The following is a 22,210-nucleotide window of genomic DNA, read 5'->3' as shown; positions in this document are numbered from 1 at the left end:
TGCTTCCCAGCAATACAAGGATCTAAGACATACTGAAAAAAAAAAAGAAAAAGAGATAAACAGGGAAACTACGTGTTATCAATATTATCCAATATTGTTTTAGAAATGCTAGCAATAGCAATGAGAAGAAAAAGAAATTGAAGGAATCAGAATGGGAAATGAGGTAATAAAGTATTTCTTTTTGCAGACGATATCATGATATATTTGGAAAATCCTAAAGAGTCAACTAAAAAATTAGCTGAAACAATAATTGTAGCAAAGTAGTAGGATGTAAAATAAACCCATGTAAATTGTTAACATTTTTATGTATCACCAACAAAAACTAGTAAGAAGACATAGCAACAGATAGCCCATTTAAAGTAACTGTAGACAGTATAAAATAAAACACTCTTTATACAAATAAAGTCAGACTAAATAATTGGAGAATTATTAATTGTTCATGGGTAGATGAAGTTGTTATTATAAAAATGACAATTTTACCTAATATGTTTATTCAATGTTGTCCTGATTAATTACTAAAAATTATTTTACTGACTTGGAAAAAAATAATAACAATTCATTTGGAGGAACAAAAGGTCAGGAATTTGAACAAAACAAATGAAAATAAAATGTAAAGGAACAAAGTTCAGCAGTACCAGACCTCAAACTATATTATAAGGTAGTTCATATCAAAACTGTCTGGTACTGGCTAAGAAATAAAAAGGTAGATCAGTGGAACAGAATAGACATACAGCACATAGTCATAAGGGATCATAGTAACTTTGTGTGTGACAAATGTAAAGATTTAAGTTTGGGGGATAAGAATTCATTATTTGGTAGAAATTGTTGGGAAAGTTGGAAAGCAGTCTGGCAGAAATTGGGCATAGACCAATATCTTAAACCATGTACCCAAGATAAAGTCAAAATGGATACATGACCTAGATGTAAAGGGAGATAACACAAGAAAATTAGAAGAACGTGGAACATATTACCTATCAGATTCTTGGATAGGAGAACAATTTATGAATACACAAGAGATAAAGACCATTTTGATGTGTAAAATGGATAATTTCAGTTATTTTAAATTAAAAAGTTCTTGTATAAATAAAACCAATGTAGCCAAGATTAGAAGGAGAACAGAAAATTTGGGAAAAATTTTTATAGTGTCTTAAATGTCCCATTTCTCAAATATATAAAGAACTTTGTCAAATTTATAAGAATAGGAGTTATTCTCCAATTGATAAAATGATCAAACGATACAAACAGGCAGTTTGTTGATGAAGAAATAAAACTGTATAGTCATATGAAAAAATGCTCAAATCATTATTGATGAGAGAGATACAAATTAATACAACTTTGGGATATCATCCTCATACCTATCAGATTGGTTAAAATGATATACACCCTTCGATTGGGGAATAGCCAAACAAGTTGTGGTATATGATTGTGATGCAATACTACTGTGCTACAGGAAATGATGAGCTGGTTGATTTTAGAAAAGCGTGTAAAGATTTGGACCTATGAGGAAGATGCTCTCTACCTCCAGAGAAAGAACTCATAATTAGAAATATATGGTATGCTTTTACATATATGTACATATGTGTTTATATATGGCTATATATGTATATACATTCATGTTCAATTGTAGCTTTCTCTAGGGCAGGGTGGGGAAGCAGGAAAAAAAGTGGACAGCAGAGAACAAAAGAAAACTTAGAAGGAAGCACAGAAAAGCTGGGTAGTTTTAAAAACAATGTGTAGTATTTATTACATACTTTACAAAAATGTAAACAGTCAGAAATGGAAATTCATGGTTTTATATTGAATCCTTTATGTTCTGTGTACGTGGAAATGTCCTTTTTTTGTATTTAAGTTTAAAATGAATAAAAAACTTAAAATAAGCAAGCTGTATGCAACAGAGTAGTAGTTTCATGTATATTCTTTGTATATGGACATGTTCATATTTGTTGCTGTTTGCAAGTTTGGAATAACAAAAAATTTAAGAGAGATGATTGTGGGGACATTTAATTAGAGAAGGCCAGGAGGAGATGGAATCAGGGGTGCAGGGTTAGCCTTAGTGAAGGGAAGGGCCATCTTTTTATGTGAGACTGGAATAAAGGAGGAATGTGCCTAACCTTGTTATATAAAAGAGCCTAGAAATTAAAATTTTTTGAGTAAAGGTTCTGAATCACTGGAATTCATCACCAATTCAGTTCAAACCAACAGATATTTACTAAGCATCAACTGCAGTATGTACACAGTATTATGCTAGATGCTGGATATAAAAAGAAAAAAAGTAATTTCTGCCCTGAAGGAGCATACTTAATACTGGGAAGTAGTAGCAGTCTCCAGATTTTTTATTTTTAAAATTTTTGTTGAATTTTATTTTATTTTCACATCAATATTTTCTCCTTTCTACCACCTCCTTCTCCTATTTGAGAAAGCAAGAAAAATAAAACTCCGGTTATAAACATGTAGAATCAAACAAAATGAATTCCTACATTGGATACTGTATTCTAAGTTCATTTCTCTATCAGGAAGTGGGTTAGTATGTTTCATTTTCCTCAAGATTTTTTTAAGCAGAGGATCTTTTTAAGATGCTTTGAACAAATCTACCTAAAAGTAGAGACAGACTAGATGATTTCAGTCTATAGTGTCCTCACAGATGAATAACAAAGGGAATTCACATTTTTTAAATTTAATTTATTTTAAAAAGTTATTGCTATTTTTACATCACATGTAGTCCTCTCCTCTACTGTTCCCAGAGCATTTCCTTAAACAAAGAATCCCGTCCCCCCCCCAAAAAAAAGACAAGAAGGAAAAAAAATCAGCAAAAAACAGTTAATACATTGAAAAAAAAGCTGACAACATACGCTGTGGATGGGTTCCAGGGTGTCTGTGAAATTGAACGGGAAAAAAATTATATCTTTATTTTTACTAACATTTGGTTTCCTTTGTAATTCTATTATTTCATTTTATGCATTTAAAAATATTATTCCAAGAGGGGGTTCAGACTGCCAGGGTGGGGGGCATACCAGAAAAAAGATGAAGAACTCTTGCTCTAGACAGACACAGAAACAGAAGCACAAGGCTGGAAATCCATTTAAGAAGCCAGGCCTCTGGCAGCAGGAAATGAGCTAACTGTGGATTCAACAGAGAAGTAGGCCTTACTGCTGAGAGTGGGCTATAGAGAGGAGCAAACACAGGGAGGGCAATCCAAAAGGCTAACCCAGGAGACGGTGGATGGTTCCACGAAAAGAAGAGTGACATCAAGGCCCTGTTAACACTGGAGGGGAGTGAGTTGCTTTGGTTACATGGGTCCCTACATGTGTCTCACTGCCATGGCAGTCCAAGTCAGTGCCTTCTTTCATGCACGAATGGTGCATATCTGTGGGACAGTGTGCTCCAGGTTTATGAGGAGAATGTTTTATAGCTACTCTTCTACTATGACATCTTAGTACAGGCCTTCACTTTGATTTATTTGTGTCTGTTGCCTGAATATTAAAGATAAGTCTACTGGTAAGGACTGTACTTTTAGTAGTGAGTTTCTACAGACTACCTTTTGACCTTTGAGAGAGTTGAGAGTTACTCTCCCTCCCCCTTAGCCTACAGACATGTGAGTGCCAGGTTGGAGAAGTAGCCCCAAAGGGAGACCTACACTGATAGTCATTTTGTATGTATTATGTATATACATATTTGTATGTATATATGCACATGTCAATAAATGCAAACACCTTGAGGGCAAAGACTTTTTCACTTTTTAATCTTTATATGTCCAGTACCTCAGCACAGTACCTAGCACATAGCAAGCACTTTATACATTTCTTTTTGAAAAGACCTCAACACACACTTATAATTTTATCATTATTATAACATAACTGAGGTGTCAGTGCTGTATGCTTCTCCATCATTGCCTCTGTGCTCATCGTTTACTAACATAGACTGGAAAGAACCTTTAGAAATCATTTAGTTCGTCTCCCTCATTTTACAAATGAGACAATTGAGGCCCAGAAAAGCAAATTGATTTTATTCAGGGTTATACAACTATTAAGTGGTGAAGTGACCTAGAACCCAATACTTTTTACTCTTGATTTAATGCTCTTTCCACTATTTTCATAACTTATCCTTTTAGGAGTAGCTCTGAATGTTGTCTTTCTCTTTGGTTTCATCACTTAGAGTACTTCTGGTGAGGAAATGTCCTCTATCAATGCAGAACTCATCATTTAAGAGAGCTCCCTGGGGCACTGAGGTTGTGGGCTGCTCAGCATCACATGGCTATTACCGATTATGTCAAGAGGCTCATGCTGAATTTAGGTCTTCCAGACTCTGAGGATAGTCCTCTTTTTCCACTCTATGATTCTGCCTTTCATTGTTAAACTTTTTCTGGGGGAAGGACTTTTAAAAAATTTTTTTAAATGTTCTGAGCAAAGGATTTTATCAAGGATTTCAGAAAAGAATTAGGGTTACTTACAGATCAAGGATAAGAGAGAACAGAAAGAAAATCTGAGTGGCATATTTTTACCCCTGATATACTAAAAGAACATTAAGTTGAATAGATCCTCTATGGAAGAATTATAATGGACAAGAATTGCACAGGACCAGAAGGCTGGAAATGATTCTGATTGCCTTGTTAGAGCGTCTATCTACATTGAAATCCTTCAGAGTATCCAAAAGTGATCTGATAATTAATGATATCAATCATAGGTGTTGCAAGCATATTGTTATTAGCACTAAAAACATTTTCTCTTGTTTTCTTAGGACAGTTTGTTCTGTGTCGTAGCTGCATTTGGCTGTTTCTACTATTGATCCTTTGAAGAGCAGGGTAAAGAAATATGATCAAAAAGAAATGATGAAATTTTTCTTTGCTTTATGTAATAAGTTTTTAATTCAACAAACAAGCATTTGTACATGTCTTATTAAAATAAAGATTGGTTGATAGTTTGGCAACTATCAGACCTACCCTGTTTAGGCCTTATATTTTTAATTTTTGGTTTATTTGTACTTCTAAAATTTCTATTCATTGTGCCCTTGGAATTGACACAGGTTTTGAATAAAACAGAACCTTAGCTGTCCCAAATCTGTACTTTATTGGTGTGCACATTTCTAATTCAGTCAAACTGGCAAGACTGAGTTGTCTGAATCCATTAGCTTTTTTCATAGGATCAAATGGTTCTTAGCATAGTGGATATTCAGTAAATATTAAATGATGTTGATGATAGCATCTTTTTCAGCCAAACTTGTAAGTGTGGTGAAATGGAAAAAGCACAGAACAAGGAGTCAGAACAGCTAAGGTTTTGCCCTGGCTTTGTCACTAGCTGTCTAACCCTAGGCATGTATCTTCATTTCTCAGGGTCTACATTTCCTTATCAGGGTTAGCAGACTTATAAGGTGTTTTTCCCAGGTCTAATATTCTAGGATTTTCTTTTGTCTCTTTCTTCTTCCTTTTTTTTTTTAAATTTTAACTTGGGCATTTTTTTCCTCCAATCTAAAAGTTGTACTTGTCCCTGTTAAACTTTATCCTGTCTGTTATATTACATTTGGTATAAATGCTTGATATGACCTTGACAAGGCTAGTAAATGGACTGGAAACAAAGTCTTGTGTGTATTTTCTTAATTTTTTTTCAGTGTCACAATGCTCACTTCCCTTAAGTTTTGCTTCAAGAGTTGAGAAATCATTGGGTCTCCACCCCTATGTTGCTTAGTCTCTTGAGTTCTGCTGCTATATTGACACAGTAGTACTTGCTGTGATTATACCAGGCTAAAGCTTGGTAAATTTTGCTGTGGCTATGAGGAATAACAGAACCTTCGAGCATCTGAGCCAGCTGATTATTTTGTGAATAAATACCCTATCCAACTGTGTTACCAATGATGACATTGCCACACACTTTGTTATTTAGTCTGATGCTTCTTTGAGTTCTTGGCCAAGAGGTGAAAAACAGTTTGCTGGAATCAATCTCAAGGCACTATTCTTCCCTACTTATGTCATTTAAATTTCAGAAATTACTGAATGTTTCAACAGGCCAACTTATTCTTTAACTTCAAGACATCTCCTATTCAAATATCTGTGGTTTTTCCAGTCCTTCTGGGTCTTTATGTATGCAAAAAAGCCCAGCTTTAACTAAATCCAATTTACATGACTACATTTTGCATAAAGATGAAAAGTACTAATCCCAGAAGCTTGTAAGAAAGACTTCACAGTGAAATGAACTCCCAAAATATTTTTTATCATAACTGTATGTGTATATATACTTCACATTATGAGCCAGTGTCTCTTAAAATGAAACAACAGGACACGTAGAAAAAAATGACCTTGGACTTGAGGTCTTTTTGGTCAGATTTGGAATAAAGAGTAGCTTATACACCCCTATTCCAGGGACACTGGATGTTAAGGTGAATTATTGTGTGGAAATGCACATGGAGTTCATCATCTATTAATGACAATGACACAAGGTTTGACTCTTCATTTGTGTTTGACATCTGATATTTGAATTAGTTTTCTTGGTTGTTGTTTCCTATTCTAAATAAGGCACATTCAGAAAAGAGGTCATAAATTATTAATACAGTATACCAATATGACATTTTAATCACACACAGCTGCAGTGTAACTGATCGGAGCTTTTAATCGATTTGCTTAATGAGGAAAAAACCTGTCTAGCTTTAGTTTTCTGCTTAATTCCTTTCTCTCTTTTTCCTCTCTTTACTTCAACAAACATTAATTAAGCACCTACTGGGATATGGGGTCTCCAAAGACCCCCAACAAAACACATCTGCACTCAAGGAACTTAGATTTTGCTTTCATTCTACTTTTTCCGACAAAGAGCATATAGTGTGAGTAGGTTAGGTAAAAAGAAAAACAGACCATAAAAACGGTTTTTACATGTAACTGGGGAAAAATGCAATATTAAATAAAAGCTTAAAAGATTGAAAAGAAAAGGTGAAGGAACAGGAAGGCAAAGGTGATAGATAGCCCCAGGGTAAAATTGCTTCCTAAGTTGGCTAGTAAGAAGAAAACTCAGTAGGTATAAAAATAGCAAAATGGCTTTTGTAGTATGCCACTTGGTTGAGCATCTGCTCTATATTTTCCCTTGGCCACTCTCTCTAATGTCACTTATAGGAGTAGATGCAATTGGCATAGGCCCTGGTGTAGAAGTAGTTTTAATATTTGCTGCCTGCTTTCTGGAAGACTGGAATACCACAGAAATTGGCCTGATGAGCCCTACCTTCTGGATCTTTTCCTACTTTCTCCATCCCCATTCTACTTTCAGCTTGACCCAGCAGAGGCTTAGGACATTTAAAGAGAAAGGACTAGAGGTCCAACGGCCTCTGTGCATTTGGAGACTTTTTTAGTGACTATGATTTTTCAAAGTTTGGGGACATTTTGTACTTGAAATTTAGAGCCTACATGATGCCTCTTATTGTACCCTTTCTCGATTTTTGCTTTTTTTTCCCCCTGATCAGATGTTATAAGCCCCTTTACTTATCCTGTGTTCCAGTTCTCATGATTTAAGATGAGAAAGTAATATTGGAACCCCAAAGCAAAATACGTTAAATGCTTACGAATTCAATCCAATTTTCATACAAATAGATAACTGATGTTTGGTCTGCAGCCTTTTCCCAGGCTGTAATCTCATATATTAAAAAATAATGACGTATTACTTCTAAGGGTCGAGTGGGTGTTTAATACTAGACACAATGATCAATAAGCCTTTCCTCAATTTATTTCCACATTTAATAAGTGCAAAGCATGACACTAGGCTACACACACAGTTAAGACTACTGTTTTACCTGGGTGCAACTCTGCACCTTTTTAATCTTCAGGAATTGCTGGTGTTTTGCATATCGCTTCGCTTAAGTCGGTGGATGGAATAGCCGCTTATGGAGCTGGAAACTTGCTCAATTCCTTCGGCGCCCAAGCGACCTTCGAGATGGGGTGAGAGGCTTGCTACTTACTTAGCCCGCTTCTTTGGGTGTCTTGTTCACCGTTCGTCCCCTTGCCCACCTCTCCTCTTGAGCCCCCAGCAATGCTCCTTAGAGTTTGTATTCTGTGAAAATCCCTTTGCCTAAACATCTAACGCCCGGCGATGCCGCCCGCAGGTTCCTCTCCCTTTACATCATAAAAGGCATCAGAATCGGGGCCGAGAGATCTGGGATCCAACCCGGCTGCAAAGTGAACCACGACCACCCCGTAGCGGCCTGGCCTGGGCTTTGGGCGGCTGCTCTGGAGAGCCCCACGCCCCGCAGGTCCTTCTCCCATCGACCGCCGGCCTCTGGGTGCTCAGGCAGAAACAAGGCTCCTCCCTAAGCGTCGCAGTGGGCAGATACGCGTGTCCGCTGGGCTTCTGAGCGAAGGCTCCCGGAGCCGCCTGGCCGGCGGGCTGGCACTCGGCAGACTCTCCTTTCCCTCCACGTCGCCTTTGCGGCCGGTGCTCCTCCCTGCCTACTTCCCCGTTCCCTACCCAGCTCCGTCTCCCGCTGGCCCCGCTGCGGATGCGGAACCTTGGTAACTGGCCTGGAAATTCCTGGTGGGAAGCCCTGGGGGGGTGGACTCCCTAAGGGGAGGGGAGTTGCAAGGAGCTTCCGGTTTGGCGTCAGCTGCCTTCCCGCGGTCCTCTTCCCTTACTGCTGCGCCGGTGACGCGGCGCTTGAGGGAGCTCGCGAGGCCGAGGGGAGAGCGAGCGGCGCGGGCACACGCAGGCAGGCAGACGAGGGCAGCGGGCGGCGTAGGTAGGCAGCCCGGCCCGGGGGGGTAACGGGGGTGCCGAGGGCTGGGGGCCTGGGGCCGGACTGAGGAGGGGGCGGCTCGGCGGGGCGGGGACGACGGGGGTGGAGTGGGAAAGCCTCGGGGGGTCGCGGGTCCGAGGCGCGGCGCTGGGGCGGGGCGGTGTCTTGGAAGAACTGGGGAGTCGGGCAGTGCAGGTTCTGGACTGCTCTGCAGGGAACGAGCTGTTTGATCTTTGTCTGGTCACTTCACCTCCTTGGGTCCGTGACATGAAGGGGCTGACAGCGGGGGCGGGGCGGAGGGGTCCTTAGACTAGGGGCTCTCTCCCGGTGCCTCTGGAATCTGGGGGTGCAGGAGGGCCTAGGTGTGCTGGCAATTGATTGGGCGTGGGGGGCTGGCTTGGGGACCCTGGGTTGCGGTTGGGGACGTAATTTGGGCTGGTTATTGACAGTGGCAGTAGCGAGGCAGACGTCAGGCTGGGGAGGTCGTGGAAACCCGCCGGAGAAAGTGGCCGAGGAGGGAGGGGTGGCCACGGCCCACGGGATGGGGCGTGGGGTGGAGCTGTCTGCGGGGGGCACTGCGAGGGGTGGGGGAGAATTGCTAGTTAGAGAATCCTGCAGGGCGGATATGAAGCACTCACTGTGTGGGGAGTATTGTTAGAGCCACCGACAAGATGCAGAGTTTGGAGTTAGACAGTATTCCTGCTATCCAGGTGCTGGTTGACCCAGAAGAGCTATGTATGATAGACACCACCCGGTTGTTAGTGTGTGGAAAGGAACAGTGACAATACCTTAAATTTGTGTAACACTTTTAAATTTGCAAATTCTAATGTATAGTGGCCCATCGTGGGGAATAAAACTCAGGGCAGAGCCGTGATCTGCGGTGAGTGGCAGTGACCAGAATATAATTAAGGGACACAGCCGTTTGAGTAATTTATTGGCTGGGGGGGGGGGGCAGATCAGTCCAGCCCAAGCGGTGTTTTCCATGAGACAGGTCTATGGGTAATCTGGATACTATTTTAGCTCCTGGTTTTATTTTCTAGTTATTTCAGTTTTGACCAGCTCTATTAATCATGCCGATAAAATGAGTTAATTTTGAGTTAGAGTCAATTTCCTTTTACCTTCATTTGCACATCTGCACATCCTTGCAGAAGCTGCTGCTGCTGATTAATAATAGCCAGTGCCTCCTGTCATGAGAAGATTGGCCAGGGGGATGCATTTTAAGTTGTCAAACACTATGTTGAGGTTGATGTCTCAATAATTATCCTCTCCATCTAAGTGTAATTGAATGCTCTCAACTCCTCTGGTTTTGAATGTGGGCAGAATAGTGCTGAGGGGCATTAAGTTAAAGACAGGTGTGAAGGTAACAATTTTTTTTTCATATTTGTGTTGAGATGATTGTACCTGTTTTGTCCCATGCTTCTTTAAAATTTCTTTTTGTAAACATGATAACCCAGACATTAGTAGAGTCAAGCTTTGCCTCAAGCTATAGATTTCCCCTCTGTCCATCTGATTTACAGATCTTTATTTTTTGCTGAGAATTTCCTTTTCCTCAATGCAGTTATTTAAGGGAAATTTATCATGTCAAATAGAGTTTTGGAGTCAGCAGGCATTGATTGACTCACTGTGTATCCATAGGAAAGATCTGTCTCCAGGTCAAATTTTCTCTCAATGGAATAGTAATAAGACATCTTGGACAGTGCAAGAGTTAATGAGAATTTGCACACATATATGTACATGGTACTTTTTGAAGAAATAAGCTTGGTAGTGCTATTAAGATAACTAATAAAAAATGTCTTTCGGCAGTAATAAGTTGTTTTAAAAAAATTAGTAGTAGTAGCACATTTTTCCTTAAGTATTTTCTATCCATTATCTTCATTTTGGAAATCATAGAATCATAGATTGTTAAAACTGGAGAGGATCTCCCCAGATCATTTAGTCCAGTCTTTTTATTTTTCAGATGAGGAAACTGAGACAGAAAAGTTTAAATAACTTGCTCAAGATTATACAGCTGTTTAGTGACAGATTCAGGTCTGCCAATTCCAGAACTAGTCTTCTTTCCACTCACTGTTGCCGTTGAGGTGGCAAGTTTTATCACACCAGTTTTATAGATAGGAAAACTGAAAGCAAAATTGTTAGCCAGAATTTCATATCAGATTAGTTGCAGTACTGAACCTCTTACTTTCCACATAGGCTAACTAGTTACTTTCAGAATTAGTCAGAACAAATTTATCTAGTTTTTCCTTTCCCCGTTGGGTCAAGGAGCTTTTATTACTCTATTTATTTATTTATTTATTTATTTGTTTAGTTTGTTTTTTAGGCCATTGGGGTTAAGTAACTTGCCCAGGATCACACAGGTAGTAAGTGTCAAGTGTTTGATCTAATGTCGGATTTGAACTCAGGTCCTCCTGACTTCAGGGTGGGTGCTCTATCCACTGAACCACCTGGCTGCCTCAGCTTTTATTACTTTAAAAAAAGAGAAACAAAAACAACTTTTATTATGAACTTTAAAACTAGTATAAAATTCATAAACACTTAAAACTTTACATTTTTTTAAAATGAATTTTGACAAGCCAGCAACTATAACTACTAACTTGTCAGTTAATCCTTTTATGTCCATTTCTGCTTTTTGTCCACTTTTTACTCCTATATAACCCTTTTATATAGTTGAAATCAGTGAAAAGAGTATTTTCATATTGCTCATTTCATTTCACACTATTTCATTATTTTCCTATTTTTATATATCATTTTGATCATTCTTAATTGTGTTGATATTCTGTTACATTGCTATGTCATGCTTAAAAATAGTTTTATGCCATGGTCTCTCTCTCTTTCTGAGGAGGGAATGTTTTTGTTTTGTTTTGTTTTGTTTTGTTTTTAACAATAGTCTTCACCTTCTTTCAGACTTCAGTTAGAGAATCTTGTTCTCACAGTTCTTTCCTACTTTCTTGGACTGGAGGGGGGAGTTCCTTTTTTAAAAAATGTACATCTATTTTTATTGGTGTTTTTTATTTTTACATTGCCTGCATTTCCCCCTTATCCCTTCCCAGAGTATCAGTCCTTATAACAGACTTATTGAAACAAAGAAAAAAGGAAGAATAAAATTCAGCAAAACCGATCAGCACATCCCAAATTAAGAACTCAAATCTTGATGTTATATGCAATGTGTATTGTATTTATTTTTGAGACTGGGTCTCCCTGAATCACCTAGACTGAAAGTATGGTGGCCACTCCAGGGTCCACTATTGATCTGCTTACTTTCAGACAAGAGTTGATTAGCTCCTCCTTAAACAATCTGGTGTCCTGTCACCTCCTCAAATACATACATTTAGCCAACTGAAGTTTAGGATTGAAGATGTCTCAGCTTTCCCCTCCCAGCAGCAGGGATTACAAACCTGCATTTAACACTCCTGGGATACCACCCTACCCATGAGGGGAGGTATCTTTCTCTGGGGCCAAACTTGTTCTTTATAATCTTGCAGCATTCAGCTATTCTTTCCATTTACATTGTTGTCATTGTGTATATTATTTTCCTGGCTCTTCATTTTGCATCAGTTCATAGTAAATCTTTCTCTGCTTCTCTGTACATTTTCATCATTTGAGTTGTTTCTTACAGCACAGTGATACTCTGTTACATTCATGTTACCACAGTTTGTTGAGTGGTTCCTCAGTCAGTGGACATCTGCTTTGTTTTCAATTCTCTGCTACCACAAAAAGTGAAGCTATGCAATTTTGGTGTATAGGGAACCTTTCCGTCATTTACCTCCTTTAGTTGAATTTCTTCCTAAGCAGAGGAATCTCTGGGTCAGAGGGTATTGAATTTCAGCCACTTTATTTTCATAATTCCAAATTGTGTTCTAGAGTGGTTGTACAAATTCACAGCTCCACCAACAGTACATTAATGTTCTGTCTTTCCACAGCCCCTCCAATATTGACTATTCCTATCTTTTGTCATCTTGCTAACTTACCGATTATAAAGTGAAAATTCAGGATTGATTTGCATTTCTCTTTATTGTTAGTTATTTAAATCATTCTTTCATATAATTATTTACAGTTTGCAATTCTTCATTTGATAATTGTTTGTTCTGTTGGACCAGTAGTTTGCCTATTAGTGAATGGTTTTTGTTCTTATATACTTCTGTTGTCTCTGTGTCCTGGATATCAAACTCTTATTAGAGATCTTAGATACAAAAATTATTTCCCCAATTCATGCTTCCCTTATCCAGGATTCATTAATTTTATTTGTGCAGAAGCTTTGTAATTTCATGTAATCAATTATCTAAGTCTTTTGCTATTGGCTTAACTATCCCTTTTTGATTAAAAATTCATATCCTACCCATAATTGTGAAAGTTAATCTTTCTCTTATAATTTTTTTATAATATGATCTTTAATATTTAGATAATGTATCCATTTTGAATTTATTGCAGAATATGGTGTAAGGTGTTAGTCTAATTCTAATTTTTACCTGAAGGGAATTCCTTTTCTGATGAAGATCCTGACTGTGTCTATATCTGTCAGACATACTGGAAAAGCATCATGATCTAGTGAAGACATAATGGATCTTGGTTCTTGTCTCATTTTATAGATCTTATTGTTAGACAGGACTTTAGAAAATATCTTTAATCATCCAGGGCAGCTAGGTGGCACAGTAGATAGAGCACCGACCCTGGAGTCAGGAGGACCTTAGTTCAGATCTTCTCTCAGACACTGGACACTTACTTGACACATAGTTGTGTGACCCTGGGCAAGTCACTTAACTCCATTGCTTAACCAAATCAAAAAAAATCTAATCATCCACCACATTCTACCATTCATTTGTTTGTCACCTTATGCAAGACTTTGAATCTGTTTTGTAAACTTAAACTGGTCATAAAACTCTGTTTCTTGACCTCTCCAGTTTCTCTGACATTTAAACATTGATTTTTCCCTCTATTTCATAAATAAAAGTTTGATCATTATTTGCTACAATCACTTTTTAATTACTTAATGGATGATTTGTGGCAAATTTTAAATCTGGACCAGCTTCCTCCAGTTTCTGGCCAGTGTGTGTTCAATGAGCACAAACTGATTTTAATATGAGTTTAAGCAAAATATAATTAGATAAAAATGACACAAACCAACATGGTAGCTTATATTTTAAAACTAAATAAGTAACTTTAAAAAATTTCTTTTGGGATAGTTATACTAGTCAGTTGCTCTTGATAATTGAGTTTCCTGTTTTACTATAGGGAAACCAAGTTGGCAGATATATTGTTCTCAGAATTAGAAAGTTGTAATGGTTTGAGGTTTTTTATATTTAGTTTTGGATAGCTGCCAAGGGGTACGGGGACCTATTGTTCTTACATATCAAATCCACAGCTATTACCTGCTAGGTTTGATATGGGGTCTGCTAAAAATAGTATGATCTATTTAGAGAGAGTCAAGTGGATATTCTGGGTGGGGATGGTCCTTATAAGGAGGTACTAAGCTTGTTTGTGCCCCAAAATACCTATTAATGGATAGATAATTTAGATATAGTGGAAATTGTGGTTTTATAGATCTTCCCTTATGTGCTTTGAATAATAGGATCTAAGAATAGATACAACATTTTGAGTCTTCAAAGAGGGCAGAGTGTCAGGAGAAAAAAAGCCCACAACATCTGTAGGAAGTACTGCAGTGATCTAGCCATTGGAGCTGATTAGGATAGCTGCTATTCTTAGAAGTCTCTGCCTTGTGAATTTTTCTCAGTGGAAGAGTGAGCTATGATTACTTCCTATGATTACATTAGAAAGTTGAAAACTTACCTTTTGCTCAACAGCAACTTTGGGCCTTGGAGATTGAGGAAACTCTTGAGTTGAAATTCTAATCTATGACTGTAGTATGAAGTGAGTAAATTGGCTACAGAAATTCCCTAATTAAGGATAGTGTTGGACTTTGTCCGAACTTTGACACATTTGGTACATAATAAGTATAAAAGATTAATTGTCTAGAGGCTGCCTGGCATAGTGGATAGAGGGAATCAACACGGAGTCAGGAAGACCGAAGTTTAGATTCTACCACTGATGCATTCTAGCTGTGTGACATTGGAAAAGACAGAACATCTTGTCCCTGGAAGCTCTTTAATATTGTAAATTACAGATGAGGTGCCAGTTGGTGGAGGGAATACATGATAAAAGTTCCCCACAATGATAAAAATGACAGGTCCTGACCCCACTCCCCCCCCCCCAAAAGTTGTCATAACTGGATATACAAAGCTTCCCAAATGTCTAGTTCTAGCTTTAAGCTTTAATAGCACCTTTGGAATACCTATATAAATTCTAGTGATACTTACCCAGATGGTTCATTGAGACTTAGTCAAATAGATCTGTTTCTTGCAACTTTTCTCATAGTAGAACTATTCTCGTAATCTGGCTAAGATCTCCTACTTATTTATCAAAAAGATTGGTCCCCTGCCTAGCAGTGGAGTCAGCTGTATTTGGAAGTTACTTTAGGCTCTCTTTTTCCTTGGTCTTGAATCCAGGGACTTTTTGCCTTGTGTTTGAGCTGAAAAACTCTTTAAACTTGACTGATATTACTTCATGTTCTTGCCCACAGCCCTCAATGCATCATAGATGACATGAGTAATGACAAGAAAATTAGGACCACTCCAAGCTGGGTTTGAAAAGTCCATCCCTTTAAGCACTATTCTGTTTAAGCTTCCCAATGGTAGTAGTGAATTAAGAGTCCCAGGTAAGACAGTGTTAAATGCTTTATTGACTTTGAGACTGGCCGCTGGTAACTATTTGGAAAATTGCCAAGGGAAAGAGGAAAGCATTAATATTGTAGAATATGATGTATTGGCCCATAGATGGGTAGGTGAAGCAAGATTACTGTACATTGTGATAATACCCAGAACTCTCCAATTTCCATGTGGTTCCTTATAGTAACCAGGCAGTGTAAAAGGTATAATTTAGATTTTTTTGACTTTGACCAAATATATGTGAATACAGTTTGTCATATTTAGGTAGTGTAATTTGCAACAACTTTACCCTGGTAATGCCATGCTGGGGCTTGCTTCTTTAATGGAAATAGAGTGGTAGAAAAGAAGGCTGACTTTGGCTAGTGGGAACTGAGTTTTGGTGGTGGTGGTGAGGGGGTGTGTGTGTGTGGTTTTTTGTTTTAATATATTTCCATTTTGTACAGCGAGTCATGGTCTAGATTCCATCTATATGTATGTGGCCTCTCCTGGATAAAGTTTGGAAAGACTGGATCATGCCTATCTGCTCTTACCCCACAGTTTCTGCCTCTTAAGTCCTTGTTAATATTAATATGCTGTTTCCTATTAGGCATTGTTAGGGACATTGTTGGAATCCTAAATAACAAGGCAGTCGGTGTGTACTGAGGAATGAGTCAGCAGAAAGAGGAGTTAGCTTTTCTGAGCTAGAATAAGACTCTTAAGTGTGGAGCTAGTAAAGAGTAAAGTCTACTTCTGAACTTTAAGCACCTCCCAGTTTGGGGAGATTGACTAATGAATCCATGAGGTATTCTGCACAAGGGAGCAGGTTAACCTTTTCTTGAAACCCACAAGAATGGGGAATTTGAAGGATTAAAATAGGGTGACTGTGTTCTAAGGGTTGAGTAGGCTGTGATATTAAAGGGAGCAACCTCACCCTGATCCCGTATTCAGGCCACCAACCTCCTTTGACTCTTTCGTCACAGTACCTCATGCTGCTTGTTGGCATTTAACAAAAGAAATGTCTCTCAGGGAGAAACCACAGAGGAAACAAGAAGTCCTGACCCATTTCAATAATGTTAATTTAGAGAGACCCTGTATTCTTGGCACAGTTGCTCTCTGATCTCATTCAGTTTCATGAATGTGAGTGCTGTGGACAGGGAACCAGACTCATACTGTGCAGCACTGGAAAATGCCATTCCTTCTCACCCTTACCTCCCACATTGGCACTAAAAAGTTGCTGTATTTTCACAACCCTTTCAACCCTTGCAAACACAGAATGTAATAACGGAGTCTATTTTTCTCTTGAACATTGAATCTCAATCAGTCAACTTTTATTAAGTTCTTACTATGTTTAGGCTCTGTGCTAGGTACAGTGGGAGTATTGTGAGAGGTATGAAGAAATATAAGACATGGTCATTGACTACAGAGAAATAATAAATAAACAAATCAGCATTGCTTCTCAGAACTATCTCCTTGTCTGGGCTTGTCATTACCTCTTTTGCATGAGTGATATCTGTTGGTTACACAGATAGAGGTGTGGCTTAGTGATGACAATTTATCTTGGCAAATTTCCTCAACTCCCTCAAGTTCTTTCCCACTTCATTGCTTGTTATGATCAAAAACCCAACAAATTCCTTAGGTTGTCTGGATTTTTAATAGGATCATAAATCTAGAATTGCAGGGGACCTCAGAGGGCATCTGGTCCTACTTTTTCATTTTACAAATAAGTAAACTGAGACCTTGGGAGATTGGGTGACTTGCCACTGTCACAAAAGTAATAAGCATCAGAGATAGCATTTGAACCTCGGTCCTCTCACTCCAGAGCTAGTACTCTTTCCACTATATACACTATTTCCCTGAATTAGAAGAGAGGAAAACAGATATGGCAAATGGATGGTAGAAGTCAACATTTGGGGGGAATTAAAATAATAGAAATTTGCATATATCAGTTAATGTATTTAATACCAGCTTTTAAAAAATATTTGTGAGGTATATATCTTACCTACTTCTGAAAGGATTTGAGGTTTGCAAATTAAATAGTATTTAAGGTAAATCCTTCTGGTATAAAACAGCAGAAACCATCAGAAGAAAGTAGAGGGATGTCAATTTATTAGAAGCTGGAATAGGCAGATAAGAAACTTCACAATATGAGAGTTTTGCTTATTCTGACTTGACAAACTAAGAAACTGGAATTCCTTGGTGCCTAGTGCTTGCTACTTTCTTAGAGAATCAGCTAACCTTCCTCAGTAAAAAGGCTGAGGGTTTATTTGATATCATGCTTCTGGTCTTTCATATTTAAGGGTGATTTTAGGATTGGCTAAATGTTACCTTAAGAATTAGCCTGAATTCTTATAAAGTGTAACCTTTTTGAGGTAGATCAGAATGCATATTGACACTCACTGTACAATCATAGTACTGCATCAGTTTGGTAGCAAGGCAAATGAGGGTAATTCAGGGACAAAGGATTACTATAGTCATATAACTAGTAGCTAGAGCGAGAACACATCCTACTAGGCTCCCTTCAGATAGCCAAATTACCCAGAAGGTTTAGTGATTCTCTAGGAAGGTACCTTAGCTACATCTTTTTTTGTTGGCAATGCAGTCTTCTAAATTTTGGGGACTCTCGTCACTTCCTTCCAACCTTAAGTTCCCTCACGTGGTTTTAGTTATGAAGTCCCAAGATGAGATGCAGTAAGAGCCAATTGTTGATATATGTAATGTTGGATGCCTACATCACGTTGATAATCATAATGTCATCAAAGTTATCTGTTGTTTTATCTTTCAAGGAATATTGTATGATTTTTTCATGTTCAAAGGAGACACTTTATTGGAAGAGAACCTTTTAAGACAGTATTTTGCTTTGTGGAATCAAATGCTTTTTTATAATTGTCAAGCAGGAAGAACAAATGGGGTCTTTGTAGTCTTTATGCCTTTCAGTCTAGTTGTATAACTAAAGATATGGTCTGCTATAGAATATTACTTGGAAAAGGTTGCTTTTTCCTTTCTTATATCTTCATCAAGCATGTCCTCAGTAGACATACTGGGTTTTTTTCACCCAAAAAAGATTTTGTAGAGATGAGAAAGTAGCCAAATGTTTTTGATATTTGTTGATGTCTTCTCTATTGTATTTTTGGTAGTAATAAAATCTTAATTTTTCTAATCATTTGTATCTTCCCTTTCAGATGGCCCAGGAATTGATATCGTATAATTATATAGCCTCCTCTATGGGCATCTTTTATCTGCACTTGACTTAGTAGTCATTCTTTGTGGAAGTCTTTGTTTTCTTCAGTAACATTTTCTTCCTCATGTAGTACGTAGGAGATTATGATATTAGAGTCCAAATATGGTGGTTCCACTATCAGTGATGGAGAAAATAGTTCATTATAGTTGGAAACCTTTTCTGTTTTTCAACTGTTGTCTTTCTGTTTTTAAAATCTCATAATACTTGTTAAAAATGTTGTCTTACTAGAGAAAGCTAGGTGGTGCAGTGGATAGAGTACTGGTCCAGGAATCAAGAAGTCCCAAGTTCAAATTCTGCCTCAAACACTTAATAGCTATGTCACCCTGGGCAAGTCATTTGACCTCTGTCTGTCTCAGTTTCCTTAACTGTGAAATGGAGATAATAATAAAATCTATCTCCCAGAGTTGTTGTAAAGACTTAGTACAGTGCCTAACACATAGTAGGTGCTTAATGAATGCTTGTTTATTTCCTTTTCAGATACTGTGCCTCCTTCCCCACAAAAAATCCTCCCTTATAACAAAGAAGTGCAATTAAGTAAACAAATGGACACATTGGTTGTGTTTCTTTCTTTCTTTCTAGTTGAGGTTAAGTGACGTGCCCAGGTCACACAGCTAGTGAGTATCATGTGTCTGAGGCTGCATTTGAACTCAGGTCCTCCTGACTCCAGGGCTGGTGTTCTATCCACTTCACCACCTAGCTTCCCCCTTTGCCCTCTTTCTTTGACCCTTTTGGAATGTGGCTATATGGCCAGTAGTGGTATCACTTGGTCAAAAAGAGTGAACATTTTAATCACTTTTCTTTCAGTTTCAAATTGTTTTTTAGATTGGATGGATTAATTCATTTTTCCACCTCTAGTGTAGTTATATATGCTTGTCTCATGATGGCTCCTCCAGCATTGACTCTATCCATCTTGTTATCATCTTTGCCAGTTTGTTTCTTCTTCCATTTTCTTTTTTTAACTGGATTCTTATTGACTTATTATACATTGCCTGTATTTCCCTTCATATTTCCTACTAAACAGCTATCCCCTGTGACAAAGACCTTTTTTAAAAGAGGAAGAAAAAAAAATTCAAACCAATCAACACATTGAAAAAAATCTCATACTAAACATAGTGTTCCATGTCCATGGACCCTGACTTCTGCAAAGGAGTGGGGAGAGGTGTCTTCTTATATCTCTTTGGGGCCAAGTTTTTTTTTTTATAATTTCACAACATTTTGATTGCTTTATGATGGTTGTATTTTCCATTTAGAGTGTTGTAGTCATTGTATATCTTATTTTTCTGACTATGCTTATTTTGCATCAGTACGTGGTAAGATTTTCCATGTTTCTCTATATTCATATCGGGTTGTTCTTCCTTTTATCCCTAAATGATCTTGAGGTGATTGGGCTTGAGTCATACCACACTTTTTGTAAGCTTATTTTTCCTTCAATCAATTACTTTTTTTTGGAGGTGATTCATAACCTTTCACCATCTTCCTCTTTAAGATTTTACAAATGGATTTATATTCTAAATAATTGTTGCCCTTGGTTACCATATTTCTCTTCTTGGCCAGGAGACCAAGGGGTTGCTGACTAAGGTAATTTCCAGTCCCTTTTGACCTCCACAATATAATAATTACATTATATTGGTTAAGTTTAAGTAGAAAATGGTGATAGTCCTTTATATATGTGCCATTTTTTAGCATCAGTAACTTATTTAAATAGGCCAAGTTTTGGATGTTTTAGTTGCACACCCTATCTTTTTGTTTCTAACTAATTGGTTTTTATTTTTGCTCTAAGAAGTCAGTATATGACTGCATACAAACAGCTGAGTTGGAAATGATCACCACATTAGTAAAGACTTAATAACTTAAAATAAAATTAATTTTATTTCTTGAGATGTTAGTCAGTTGGCTGGAACATCAGGTACATGAAGGGGAGTCATGTGAAATCATCTAGAAATATATCCTGGATTGTAAAAGGCCTTCAGTTCCAACCACAGGCTTTTTTTATTCTAAATATTATCAGTAGTAGCCACTGAAGTTTATTCAACAAGGGAGTGAGGCTGTAGGACATGCACTTTTGGTATATCAATATGGCAACTCTATGAAGGATGAATTAAGAGAGTGGAGACCAGAGAAAAAGAAAAACTAGGAGGCTTTTGTAATTGTCAAGGACACAGGTGGTGAGAAGATGGTAACCATGTTACTAGAGAGGAGGGGACAGATGAAATGTTATAGAGATAAAGAATTGGCAAGACTTGGCAATCAGTTGGATATAGGGGGTGAGGTAGAGTGAAGAATTGAAGATGACTTCTGGGGGTGAACCTCAGTGACTGAAGGATGGTGGTACTCTTAATTAACATAAGTAAAAAAGTTAGGAGAGAGGAAGTAGGTTTAACAGTAAAGAAAATGAGTTCTGTTTTGCACATGTGTTTGAGATACTAATGAGATATTCAGGTAGAAATATCCAGCAGGCCCCTGGTAATGTGAAAATGGAACTCAGTATGTACATTTAGGAATTATATGAATGCAGATGATAATTGAATTCCTGGGAACTCTTGAGATCACTGACAGCATATAAAGAGTAGGGAAAAGAAGATAAGTGTTCATTTTGGGGTACACGATATTAGAGAGTATCCAAATGAAAGCAACCAGGATGGTGAAGGGTATAGAGTGAGATCATGCTATATGACAATATGACAATAAGTTGAAGGAACTGGGTATGCTTAGCTTGGAGAAGAGAAGACTTGGGGAAGAAACTTTTTTGAACGTAATGATTGCCAGTTCAAACACTCAACATTAGTTCATATCATTCACTGTGTATAATGAATGGAAAACCCTTCAACCAGATGGTTCCTATTGAAGAAAATTGCTGTGAATATAATGAACATGAGAGAGACTTCAGTTAGCATGTTCCCAGCCCTTCCATGCAAACTTTAGTTTTGGAGGAGAAAACGAGTAAAGAAGAATTGACCATTTCTACTTTAACTCAGTTGTCAGTTATTCTCATCCTATCCATCCTAAGAAGTAGTCTAAACAATTCTTTCAAGCTGCTCTTCCCCCATATAGTGTTGGCCTTAGTGTCCCTCAACAGCATCAGCTCATTGAGCCTTGCCAGATCCCAGCCCTATATTTCTTTCACTATCTCCTGTCTTCCTAGTAGTATGCTGCTGAGCAGGGTTGGAGAAGGTCAGTCAGTATAATTGTGAGGACTGAGTCTGCTATAAATTTATACGTAATCTCAACGGAGCTATCACTTATATGGGACGTCTCCACCTACATGTCTCACTAATACTTCGAAGATCAACATATTTCAAATGAGCATATTATCCTTCCCCAACACTATTCTTCCTTCTATCATCACTATTTCTGCCTGTGAAATTACCATTCATCCTGTCTTCCATGGGGTTACCTGCAGTGTTTCCCTGAACGCTCTTCCTCTGACTGGTTTGCCTCTCCCAGAATCTCAATTTTCAGTAAAGTGTCTTTATTTGGCCAGCCTTGTTTTCATTCCTCTCTAAGCTCAAATCCTGACCTCTCCAAATGTCAGGTACCTTTCATTACACACACACACACACACACACACACACACACACAC

The 22,210-nt window shown here is 38.0% G+C and overlaps 1 protein-coding gene and 1 long non-coding RNA gene across 4 annotated transcripts in view; one reads left to right on the top strand and one right to left on the bottom strand.

The window, feature by feature from the left end:
• Positions 1 to 7,848, bottom strand: part of LOC114030468 — an 18,930-nt gene extending 11,082 nt beyond the window's left edge. The window contains exon 1 of the long non-coding RNA XR_003567611.1: positions 7,762 to 7,848. This is a non-coding gene — a long non-coding RNA (uncharacterized LOC114030468). The remainder of the gene's footprint in view (positions 1 to 7,761) is intronic.
• LOC114030466 (choline-phosphate cytidylyltransferase A) overlaps positions 1 to 22,210 on the top strand; it is an 86,026-nt gene that overhangs the window by 19,189 nt on the left and 44,627 nt on the right. Inside the window, exon 5 of one of the 3 annotated variants that reach the window (XM_027845297.1) lies at positions 8,595 to 8,700. In XM_027845297.1, the coding sequence (XP_027701098.1) occupies positions 8,595 to 8,700 (106 nt within the window). Of the gene's footprint in view, positions 1 to 7,784; positions 7,907 to 8,594; positions 8,701 to 22,210 lie in introns of those variants that run through there. The other 2 variants (XM_027845293.1, XM_027845294.1) reach the window with 2 other exon arrangements.

The sequence above is a fragment of the Vombatus ursinus genome, unplaced genomic scaffold, assembly GCF_900497805.2.
Source record: "Vombatus ursinus unplaced genomic scaffold, bare-nosed wombat genome assembly UNPS02014959.1, whole genome shotgun sequence".
Classification (NCBI taxonomy): domain Eukaryota; kingdom Metazoa; phylum Chordata; class Mammalia; order Diprotodontia; family Vombatidae; genus Vombatus; species Vombatus ursinus.
This window is presented reverse-complemented; position numbering and strand designations above follow the sequence as displayed.